We start from the raw sequence: 12,114 nt of genomic DNA, 5'->3' as shown, positions 1-12,114 counted from the left end.
AGTACTGTTGTTCACTCTTGCATATTGTTGTACTTGTCTGTGCATGCCTCAGCTGACTCCGCCCCTGGCTCCACCCTCATGGCTGGGTATAAAGGTCGCTGCTCAGAAGCCTCCAGCCCTTTTGGATACCAGGCAACCACAAGAGGCATGCTCTGTTCTTTGGTAATAAAAGCCTGTTTATTACTTTCTCAATCTCCAGTCTTTTGTAGCAATTGATAGTGCATCAATTTTATTACCAAAGTTAAATGTTGGCTGCGGATGCTGATCAACCGATGGCGCAAAACGCTGAGCAGCAGGCGCTGCTGCGAGCCCTCAGACCAACATGCCTGGACCTAGACCCCCAAGAAGCGGGTTCGTCGACTAGGTTCGCACAATGGCTGCGTTGCTTTGAGGCGTATCTGGAAGCCTCGACCGTGACTCTTGATGAAAATAAACTGAAAATCCTGGCCTCGAAGGTGAGCCACCAAGTCTATACTTTAATCCAAGATGCGACGACCTACGCGGCGGCTATCGACCTACTGAAAGGGCAGTATGCACGCCCGGTTAACACGGTCTATGCCAGGCACCTTTTAAGATCTCGCAGACAGCAGCCCGGGGAATCGGTGGAAGCCTTCCTACGGGCACTGCGGGTACTCGGACGCGGCTGCGACTGCAAGGAAGTATCGGCCGCGGCACATGCGGAGGGATTGATACGAGACGCTTTCGTTGCGGGTCTAAGGTCCGACTACTCCCGGCAGAGGCTGCTGGAGAAGGGTGAAATAGACCTGACAAAGGCAGTGTCCCTCTCGCTCGACGCGGCCCACAGAAATATGGACGCTTTCTCCCCTCATCGCCCCGCGCCGTGGACGCCGCAATCTTGGGCCATGGGACCGCCACCTCCGACTGCTGCAGCGATGTCCAAGGCACAAAAATGCTATTTTTGTGGCCAAGCTAAACACCCTAGAGCACGCTGCCCCGCGAAGAATGCTACCTGCTCCGGCTGCGGGAAGAAAGGTCACTACGTTAGCGCCTGCAAAGGGAAGACCGCTAACGCCAGCAGCGCTGCGTGCGAACCGTGGGCGCAGCCATCTTGTCCGCCATCTTGGGCTCCCCCAGCCGCGTGGGGATCGGGACCGTGGGCGCCGCCATTTTGTCCGCCATCTTGGACGCCTCCGACTTCAACCACGGGGGAGCCGGACTCAACCACCGCCTCATCTGACGACCACATCGACTCGCTCGACCATACGCTGGCCTCCGTGACGCTGGACCAATCTCTCCCTCATCAACTGTCCAGGTCCATGATGGATATTACGGTAAACGGCCGCGCCACTACCTGCCTTTTTGACAGCGGGAGCACGGAGAGCTTTATCCACCCCGACACGGTGCGCAGTTACTCTCTCCCGGTCCTGCCGACGCGCCATCGGATCTCTTTGGCTTCCAAAGCCCAGTCAGCGGACGTCGGTGGCTACTGTGTAGTGACCCTTTCAGTAAGGGGCACAGAATACAAAAATTTTAAACTTCTGGTCCTGCCCCATCTCTGCGCTGCCGTTCTACTGGGGTTGGATTTTCAGTGCCACCTTAAGAGTGTCACATTAGCGTATGACGGACCCCTCCCCCCACTCACAGTCTGCAGCCAGCAGCTTTTAAATCGCCCGCCGTGCACCATTTGCAGCCTCTCCACCCTTAAAGTTCCCCCCCCCTCCTTGTTCGCTAACCTCACCCGCGACTGTAAGCCCATCGCTACCAAAAGCAGGCGTTACAGTGTTGGGGATAGGAGCTTCATTAAATCCGAGGTAGCGAGACTCCTGAAGGAAGGGATTATTGAAAGTAGCACCAGCCCATGGCGAGCACAAGTGGTGGTAGTGAAGACTGGCGAAAAACAGCGCCTAGTTATTGACTACAGCCAGACGATCAATCGCTACACCCAACTAGATGCATACCCACTCCCCCGCATATCTGACATGGTCAATCAGATAGCACAATACCGGGTGTTCTCGACGATTGATCTGAAGTCGGCATACCACCAGCTCCCCATCAGGGCTGAGGACCGCCAGTACACAGCTTTTGAAGCTGACGGTCGGCTCTATCACTTTCTCAGAGTTCCCTTCGGCGTCACCAACGGAGTTTCTGTCTTCCAACGGGAGATGGACCGGATGGTTGACCAGAACGCGCTCCAGGCCACTTTCCCATATCTAGACAACGTCACCATCTGCGGCCACGACCAGCAGGACCACGACGTTAATCTAGAGAAATTCCTCCGGACGGCCCAGCGGCTGAATCTCACATACAACAAAGACAAATGTATGTTTCGTACTACGCGCCTCGCTATTCTTGGCTGCGTAGTGGAGAACGGAGTCATCGGCCCAGACCCCGATAGAATGCGCCCCCTTATGGAGCTTCCCCTCCCCCACTGCCAGAAAGCACTGAAGAGATGCCTGGGGTTTTTCTCTTACTATGCTCAGTGGGTGCCCAACTATGCGGATAAAGCCCGACCCCTCATCAAGTCCGCCTCCTTCCCCCTGACAGCAGAGGCCTGTGCAGCCTTCACTCTCATAAAAGGAGACATTGCGAAGGCCACAATGCACGCTGTGGATGAGTCCCTTCCTTTTCAAGTGGAGAGCGACGCATCCGACTTTGCCCTAGCTGCAACCCTTAACCAGGCGGGGAGACCCGTGGCCTTTTTCTCAAGGACCCTCCAGGGCCCCGAGATTCGACACTCCTCTGTCGAAAAGGAGGCCCAGGCCATTGTGGAAGCCGTGCGACATTGGCGGCATTACCTGGCCGGAAAACGATTTACCCTGCTCACTGACCAGCGTTCAGTGGCTTTTATGTTTCATAATAAGCAGCGGGGCAAAATCAAGAATGACAAGATCTTAAGGTGGAGAATCGAACTCTCCACCTACAATTACGATATCTTGTACCGGCCCGGGAAACTCAATGAGCCCCCAGATGCCCTATCACGTGGTACGTGCGCCAACGCGCAGGTTGATAGGCTACAGACCCTCCACAATGACCTCTGCCACCCGGGGGTCACCAGGTTCTTCCATTTTATCAAATCCCGTAACCTGCCCTACTCCATCGAGGAGGTCAGGACCATGACCAGGAACTGCCAGATCTGTGCCGAGTGCAAGCCGCATTTTTATAGGCCAGACAGAGCGAGCCTGATCAAAGCCACGCGCCCCTTTGAGCGGCTGAGCATCGATTTTAAAGGGCCCCTCCCCTCCTCTGACCGCAATGTGTACTTCCTCAATATAATTGATGAGTACTCCCGTTTCCCGTTTGCCATCCCTTGCTCGGACATGACCAGTACCACGGTCATTAAATGTCTGAATGACCTCTTCGCCTTGTTCGGTTTCCCTAGCTATATCCATAGCGACAGGGGCTCATCTTTTATGAGCGACGAACTTCGGCAGTACCTGCTCGCGAGAGGCATTGCTACAAGCAGGACCACCAGCTACAACCCCCGGGGTAACGGCCAGGTGGAAAGGGAGAATGCGACAGTCTGGAAGGCAGTCCTTTTAAACTTAAAATCTAAGGGCCTTCCGACCTCCCGCTGGCAGGAGGTCCTCCCTGCGGCGCTCCATTCCATTCGGTCGCTGCTCTGTACACCCACCAATGCCACTCCTCACGAGAGAATGTTCTCCTTCCCCAGGAAGTCCACGTCGGGGATTTCGCTACCAACATGGCTGACTTCTCCAGGTCCCGTCCTACTGCGGAAGCACGTGAGGACCCATAAGGCGGACCCCCTGGTCGAGAGGGTGAGCCTCCTCCACGCCAACCCGCAGTATGCTTACGTGGTGTACCCGGACGGGCGGGAGGACACAGTCTCCATTCGAGACCTCGCACCTGCAGGTGCTCCTGAAACACCCTCTTCGCCACCCACCGCTACTCCTGCCTACCCCCAGGACACAGTCCCCGCACGAGACCTCGCACCTTCGGGTGCCTCTGAGAGACCACCATTGCTACCTCCCATTACCCATGCTCTGACCCCTGTAGACGGCATGCAGCAGCCCCAGGGTCCGCCACCTGCTACACCTCCTCTGAACGAGACACCGGGTTCAACGTTGGATGCTGCACCATCACCGCCGCTGCTGCGACGCTCAGGACGGCTTACAAGGCCTCCTGATAGACTTCAGTACACGAATTTTTAGTGCACTTCACCCCGCCGGACTCAATTCTAAACAAGGGGTGAATGTGGTAAACCACTGTTGTTAGTATTGTTGTTCACTGTTAGTACTGTTGTTCACTCTTGCATATTGTTGTACTTGTCTGTGCATGCCTCAGCTGACTCCGCCCCTGGCTCCACCCTCATGGCTGGGTATAAAGGTCGCTGCTCAGAAGCCTCCAGCCCTTTTGGATACCAGGCAACCACAAGAGGCATGCTCTGTTCTTTGGTAATAAAAGCCTGTTTATTACTTTCTCAATCTCCAGTCTTTTGTAGCAATTGATAGTGCATCACAAATATCTTCCGCATCCCGAGAGCAAATATTAAAAAAGATTAAAGGGGAACTTTAGTATAATGTCAACTTGGCTCAATTGGTAGCAATTTTGCCTCAGACGGTTGTGGGTTCAAGCGCCATGACAGTCTTGAGCACATAATTTAGATTGATACTTCAATGCAGGACTGAGGTAGCTTTGTTGGACATGCTGTTTTTTGGACAAGAACTGAGGACTCCAGAAGTCTGGGGAGTCCAGAACCAGGGGTCACAGTCTAAGGATAAGGGGTAAGCCATTTAGGACTGAGATGAGGAATTTCTTCATCCAGAGAGTGGTGAACCTGTGGAATTATCTGCCACACAGGGTAGTTGAGGCCAATTCATTAAATATATTCAAGAAGGAGTTGGATATATTTCTTGAGGCTAAAGGGATCAAGGGAAATGGGGAGAAAGCAGGGACAGGGTACTGAATTTGGATGATCAGCCATGATCTTATTAAATGGCGGAGCGGGCTCGAGGGGCCGAATGGCCTACTTCTGCTCCTATCTTCTATGTCTTGTCTGCCTGCTGAAGTGGGCACGAGAGACCCCACACTGCTATTCATTTAGAAAGACACGGATTAATCAAGGATAGTCAGCACGGATTTGTTAAGGGAAGGTTGTGTCTGACAAACTTGATTGAATTTTTTGAGGAGGTAACAAGGAGGGTAGATGAGGGTAGTGCATTTGATGTAGTGTATATGGACTTTAGCAAGGCTTTTGATAAGGTTCCACATGGCAGACTGGTCACGAAGTTAAAAGCCCATGGGATCCAGGGCAAAGTGTCAAGTTGGATTCAAAACTGGCTCGGAGACAGGAAGCAGAGGGTAATGGTTGATGGGTGTTTTTGTGACTGGAAGGCTGTTTCCAGTGGGGTTCTGCAGGGGTCAGTACTAGGTCCCTTGCTTTTTGTGGTATATATCAATGATCTTGACTTGAATATAGGGGGTATGATTAAGAAGTTTGCAGATGATACTAAAATCGGCTGTGTGGTTGATACTGAAGAAGGAAGCTGTAGACTGCAGGAAGATGTCAATAAATTGGTCAGGTGGGCAGAATAGTGGCGAATGGAATTCAATCCGGAGAAGTGTGAGGTAATGCATTTGGGGAGGGCTAACAAGGAAAGGGAATACACATTAAATGGTAGGACACTGAGTAGTGTAAAGGAACAAAGGGACCTTGGAGTGCATGTCCACAGATCCCTGAAGGTAGCAGGCCAAGTAGATAAACATAGAAGATAGGAGCAGGAGCAGGAGTAGGCCAATCGGCCCCTCGAGCCTGCTCCGCCATTTAATGAGATCATGGCTGATCATCCAAATTCAGTACCCTGTCCCTGCTTTCTCCCCATATCCCTTGATCCCTTTAGCCTTAAGAAATATATCTAACTCCTTCTTGAATATATTTAATGAATTGGCCTCAACTGCCTTTTGTGGCAGAGAATGCCACAGGTTCACCACTCTCTGGGTGAAGAAATTCCTCCTCATCTCTGTCCTAAATGGCTTACCCCTTATCTTTAGACTGTGACCCCTGGTCCTGGACTCCCCCGCCATCGGGAACATCCTTCCTGCATCTAGTCTGTCTAGTCCTGTTAGAATTTTATAAGTTTCAATGAGATCCCCTCTCATTCTTCTAAACTCCAGTGAATATAAGCCCAATCGACCCAATCTCTCCTCATGCGTCATTCCTGCCATCCCAGGTATCAGTCTGGTGAATCTTCGCTGCACTCCCTCCATGGCAAGAACATCCTTCCTCAGATAAGGCGACCAAAACTGCACACAATACTCAAGGTGTGATCTCACCAAGGCCCTGTACAACTGCAGCAAGACATCCTTGCTCCTGTACTCGAATCCTCTCGCTATGAAGGCCAACATACCATTTGCCTTCTTAACCGTCTGCTGCACCTGCATGCTTACCTTCAGCGACTGGTGCGCAAGGACACCCAGGTCTCGTTGTACTTCCCCTTCTCCCAATCTATTGCCGTTCAGATAATAATCTGCCTTCCTGTTTTTGCCACCAGTGGATAGCCTCGCATTTATCCACATTATACTGCATCTGCCATGCATCTGCCCAATCACCTAACCTGTCCAAATCATACTGGAGTTTCTCGGCATCCTCCTCACAGCACACACGCCCACCCAGCTTTGTGTTGTCTGCAAACTTGGAGATATTACATCTAGTTCCCTTGTCTAGATCATCATTAATATATATTGTGAATAACTGGGGTCCTAGCTCCCTTCTGAAAGTCCAAATACACCACATCCACTGGTTCTCCCTTATCTATTCTACCAGTTACATCCTCAAAAAATTCCAGTAGATTAGTCAAGCATGATTTACCTTTTGTAAATCCATGTTGACTTTGTCTGATCCTGTCACTGTTTTCCAAGTGCTCTGCTATTACATCTTTTATAATGGACTCTAGCATTTTCCCCACTACCGATGTCAGGCTATAATTCCCCGTTTTTTCACTACCACCTTTTTTAAATAGTGGGGTTACATTAGCTACCCTCCAATCCATGGGAACTGTTCCAGAGTCTATAGAATTTTGGAAGATGACCAGCAATGCATCTACTATTTCTAGGGCCACTTCCTTAAGTACCCTAGGATGTAGATGATCAGGCCCTGGGGATTTATCGGCCTTTAATCCCGTCAATTTCCCTAACACCATTTCCCTACAAATACTGATTTCATTCAGTTCCTCCCTCTCATTAGACCCTATGTTCCCTGACATCTCTGGGAGTTTATTTGTGCCCTCCTTTGTGAAGACAGAACCAAAGCATGTATTTAATTGGTCTTCCATTTCTTTGTTCCCCATTATAAATTCCCTTGATTCTGACTGCAAGGGACCTACGCTTGGCTTCACCAATCTTTTTCTCTTCACATATCTATAGAAGCTTTTACAGTCAGTTTTTATGTTCCTCGCAAGCTTACTCTCATACTCTATTTTCTCCCTCTTAATTAATCCCTTTGTCCTCCTTTGCTGAATCCTAAACTGCTCCCAATCCAATGCTGCTTTTTCTGGCCAATTTATATGTCCTCTCCTTGGATCTTATGCTATCCCTAATTTCCCTTGTTAGCCACGGTTGAGTCACCTTCTTTATTTTATTTTTATGCCAAACAGGGATGAACAGGTGTAACAGGAATAAGGTGGTTAAGAAGGCATACGGAATGCTTGCCTTTATTAGCCATGGCATAGAATACAAGAGCAGGGGGGTTATGCTTCAACTGTATAAAACACTAGTTAGGCCTCAGCTAGAGTAATGCGTGCAGTTCTGGTCACCACATTACAGGAAAGATGTGATTGCACTAGAGAGGGTACAGAGGAGATTTACAAGGATGTTGCCAGGAGTAGAGAATCTTAGCTATGAGGAAAGACTGGATAGTTTGGGTTTGTTTTCTTTGGAACAGAGGAGGCTGAGGGGAGACCTTATTGAGGTGTATAAAATTATGAGGGGGCCTAGATAAAGTGGATAGAAAGGAGCTATTTCCCTTAGCAGAGGGGTCAAAAACCAGGGGCACAGATTTAAAGTAATTGGGGGAAGGTTTAAGAGGGAATTTGAGGGGAGATTTCTTCACCCAGAGGGTTGTGGGGGTCTGGAACTCACTGCCTGAAAGGGTGGTAGAGGCAGAAACCCTCATCACATTTAAAAAGGACTTGGATGTGCACTTGGGATGCTGTAACCTGCAGGGCTACAGACCAAGAGCTGGGGAGTGGGATTAGACTGGATAGCTCTTTGTTGGCCGGCGCAGACACGATGGGCCGAAATGGCCTCCTTCCGTGCTGTAACTTTCTATGGTTCAAAGAGCACGTAGTTTACCTGGTATCTTAGCCAACATTCCTCCGTCACTAACACAAACATGTTAAGTGTCCATTTATTTACTGTTTGTGGGACCTTGCTGTGTGAGACCATGCCCTGTGCAAATTAGTGGCCACGTTTGCCTACATTATAGCAGTAACTGCACTTTGAATGTAATCCATTGCTTATTAAGTGCTTTGGGATGTCCTAAGGATACAATAAGTCCTCAGCTATATATACACACACAAATTCTTTCTTGGATAAATGCTTCTTCCTAGCACTGCCGCAGTTTAAAAAAAATTTTGTTTACATGATTCCCCCAATGCACCCTGCTTAACATTTCAATTGCAGAACTATGAAGTAATTAAACCATGTTCATGTAAGCGAAGGAGATCATTTTTGAGTTTCTTAATTTTCCAAAATGCTACCAAACATTTGGCGAGTTACATATCATTACCAGCTGTTTCCGTATCACATGAGGTTACTGCTAATTCTAGGTTACTATTTCCCCGTCAAGAACAGAGGTGTTTTCTTTAAGTCTCTCTTGGTATTTAAATGTTTCTGAATCAGATACACAATTTTTGAAGGTGGCAGGATAAGTTGATAAGGCTGTTTTAAAAAAAAAAGCATATGTGGCTTTATAAATAGAGGCATAGAGTACAAAAGTAAGGAAGTTATGGTAAACCTTTATAAATCACTGGTTAGGCTTCAGCTGGAGTATTGGGTCCAATTCTGGGCCCCACACTTGAGGCAGGATGTCAAGGCCTTGGTGAGGGTGCAGAGGAGATTTACTAGAATGGTACCAGGGATGATGAGCTTCAGTTATGTGGAGACTAGAGAAGCTGGGATTGTTCTCGTTGCAGTAGAGAAGGTTAAGCAGAGATTTAATAAAAGATGTTCAAAATTATGAGGGGTTTTGATAGAGTAAATAAGGAGAAACTTTTCACTGGCAGGAGGCTCGGTAACAGACAGAGGTTTAAGATCATTTGAAAAAAATCGAATGGGGATTTATTTTTTTAAGCAACACGTTATGATCTGGAATGCACTACCCAAAAAGGTGGTGGAAGCAGATTCAATAATAACTTTCCAAAGGGAATTGGATAAATACTTGAAAAGAAGAAATTTGTAGAGCTTGTCCACACCTCTACCAATGCAGCGCTCCTTCAGTAATACACTGGAGTATCAGCCTAGATTGTGCTCTCAAGTTTTTAAGTAGGGCTTAAATCCACAACCTTCCAACTCAGCTGAGAGTAAAATGGGGGATTTATTAAATCATTGAAACTTATAAAATTCTAACAGGACTAGATGCAGGAAGGATGTTCCCGATGGCGGGGGAGTCCAGGACCAGGGGTCACAGTCTAAAGATAAGGGGTAAGCCATTTAGGACAGAGATGAGGAGGAATTTCTTCATCCAGAGAGTGGTGAACCTGTGGAATTCTCTACCACAAAAGGCAGTTGAGGCCAATTCATTAAATATATTCAAGAAGGAGTTAGATATATTTCTTAAGGCTAAAGGGATCAAGGGATACGGGGAGAAAGCAGGGACAGGGTACTGAATTTGGATGATCAGCCATGATCTCATTAAATGGCGGAGCAGGCTCGAGGGGCCAAATGGCCTACTCCTGCTCCTATCTTCTATGTTTCTATGTAACCACCTGAACCAAACTGACATCAACTACAATAGGGACTGGACTACAATAGCTCCTTGCAGGACAAAGACCATTTTATGCATAGTAATATAGCAGGTAACTAATTGAAAGCTAATGTCTTATCTTAGCAGATGTGATTTTCTCAGCTTCCTCCAACACAATTCTGGGGTCCCCATCTAACCCTGTTGAAGGCTGCTGTGAAGTCACTTCTGGATGAGCTAAGAGATTTTGATACCAATTATTTTAAAAAAACATGTAGCTCCCCAAATAATTCCCTTTGATAAAGGGAAAATTCTAAACAATTTAAACTATATATAGACAAACCTGAAAGTTTTAAAGAACTTGCATTTGTATAGTGCCTCAACACATCCATAGGATGTCTTTAAGTGCAATGAATTACTTTTAGGCAAATATGGCAGCCAATTTGCATGTAACAAGATCTCACAATAAATGAGCTGAATCACCAATTTGTTTTTTAGTAGTGCTGGTTGGGAGAGATGGAAACAAGGACACTTCTTTAAATAGTATCATGGAATCTTTTCCATTCACCTAAACAAATAGGGTCCCAGTTTAACATCTCATTGGAAGGATGACACCTCCAAGAACGCAGCACTCCCTCAGTACTGCACTGAAGCGTCAACCTAGCTGGTGTGGTAAGGTCATTGAGTTTGTCTTGAACCCACAGCCTTCTAACTCAGATGGGAGTACTGCCAATTAAAGCAACTTGACACCTGGTTTACTTGTGGACAAGAAAGTATCTTGGTTGGATACTACCAGCTGAGCTGAGGTGCAATTACTGCAATAGTGTGGACTCTGCATGTTACAACAACTTGGATTTATATAGCGTCATTAATGTAGCAAAATGTCCCAAGGCGCTTAACAAGAGTGTTATCAATAAAAATTTTGATGCCAAGCCACAGAAGGATATATCAGGACAGATGACCAAAAGCTTGGTCAAAGAGGTAGGTTTTAAGGAGCATCTTAAAGGATGAGAGGTGGAGAGGTTTAGGGAGGGAATTCTAGAGCTTCGGGCCAAGGCAGCTGGAAGCACAGATGCCATTGGTGAAGCAATTAAAATCAGGATGCACAGGATGTCAGAATTGGAGGAGCAGAGAGATCTTGAAGCCTTGTAGGGCCGGAGGAGGTTACAGAGATGGGGAGGGGCGAGGCCATGGAGGAATCTGAAAACAAGATGAGGATTTTAAAATTAAGGCAATGTCAAACCGGGAGCCAGTATAGGTCAACAAGCACAAGGGTAATGGGTGAACAGGACTTTGTGCGTGTTAAGATACGAGCAGCAGAGTTTTGGACGAGCACAAATTTACAGAGGGTAGAAGATGGGAGGCCGGCCAAGAGAGCATTGGAATAGTCAAATCTAGAGGTAACAAAGGCATGGATTAGAGTTTCAGCAGCAGATGAGCTGAGGCAGGGGTGGAGTTGGGTGATGATACGGGGGTTGAAGGAGGCAGTCTTAGTGATGGAGCAGATATGTGCTCAGAAGCTCATCTCGGGGCCAAACACAACACCAAGGCTGTGAACGCTCCAGCTCAGCTTCAGACAATTGCCAGGGATGGAAACGGTGGTCAGGGAACAGAGTTTGTGGCGGAGACTAAAGACAATGGCTTCGGTCTTCCCAGTATTTAGTTGGAGGAAATTTATGCTCGGACAAGCAGTGTGACTATTCAGACAATGGAGGGGTCAAGAGGGGTGGTGGTGAGATAGAGCTGAGTGTTGTCAGCATACATGTGGAACCCGATGTGTTTTTGGATAATGTCACGGAGGGGCAGCATGCAGATGAGAAATAGGACGGCCCCCCCCCCCCAGGATAAATCCTTGGGGGACTCCAGAGTTAACGGTGCAGGAGTGGGAAGACCCCCCCCCGGATAAATCCTTGGGGGACTCCAGAGTTAACGGTGCAGGAGTGGGAAGAGAAGCCATTGCAGGTTACGATTCGATAGGCAGGAATGGAACCAGATAAGGGCAGTTCCACCCAGCTCGACAACAGTGGAGTGGCATTGGAGGAAGATGATGTGGTCAACTGTGTCGAAGGCTGCAGATAGGTTAAGGATGAGGAGGGATAGTTTACCACAGTCACAGATCCATAGAATGTCATTTGTGATTTTGATAAGAGCCGTTTCAGTCGTTTGGAAGGGGTCAAGGGTGGTTTTTTTTGAGAGGGGTGATGACGGCTGATTTGAAGGGGAGGGGGACAGTACCC

General features: G+C 48.1%; 1 protein-coding gene across 1 annotated transcript; it reads left to right on the top strand.

The window, feature by feature from the left end:
* The first annotated feature begins 269 nt into the window (after positions 1 to 269).
* On the top strand, positions 270 to 3,773 carry LOC147116606 (uncharacterized). The gene is made up of 2 exons (XM_085989525.1): positions 270 to 1,292; positions 3,632 to 3,773. The coding sequence occupies exons 1-2, from the start codon at positions 273 to 275 to the stop codon at positions 3,713 to 3,715; spliced, it is 1,104 nt and encodes a 367-aa protein (XP_085845651.1). The 5' UTR covers positions 270 to 272; the 3' UTR covers positions 3,716 to 3,773.
* The last annotated feature ends 8,341 nt before the right edge of the window (positions 3,774 to 12,114 follow it).

Source organism: Somniosus microcephalus, chromosome 6 (genome assembly GCF_052327205.1).
Source record: "Somniosus microcephalus isolate GS21.2 chromosome 6, FLI_Smic_1.0, whole genome shotgun sequence".
In the NCBI taxonomy this organism is placed as follows: Eukaryota; Metazoa; Chordata; class Chondrichthyes; order Squaliformes; family Somniosidae; genus Somniosus; species Somniosus microcephalus.
This window is presented reverse-complemented; position numbering and strand designations above follow the sequence as displayed.

Coding starts and splice junctions, on each gene's coding strand:
- LOC147116606 (XM_085989525.1), top strand. CDS start 273: ATGGCGCAAAACGCTGAGCAGCAGGCGCTGCTGCGAGCCCTCAGACCA. Junction 1,293..3,631: donor GGTCCATGATGGATATTACG/GTAAACGGCCGC, acceptor CTCCTTCCCCAG/GAAGTCCACGTCGGGGATTT.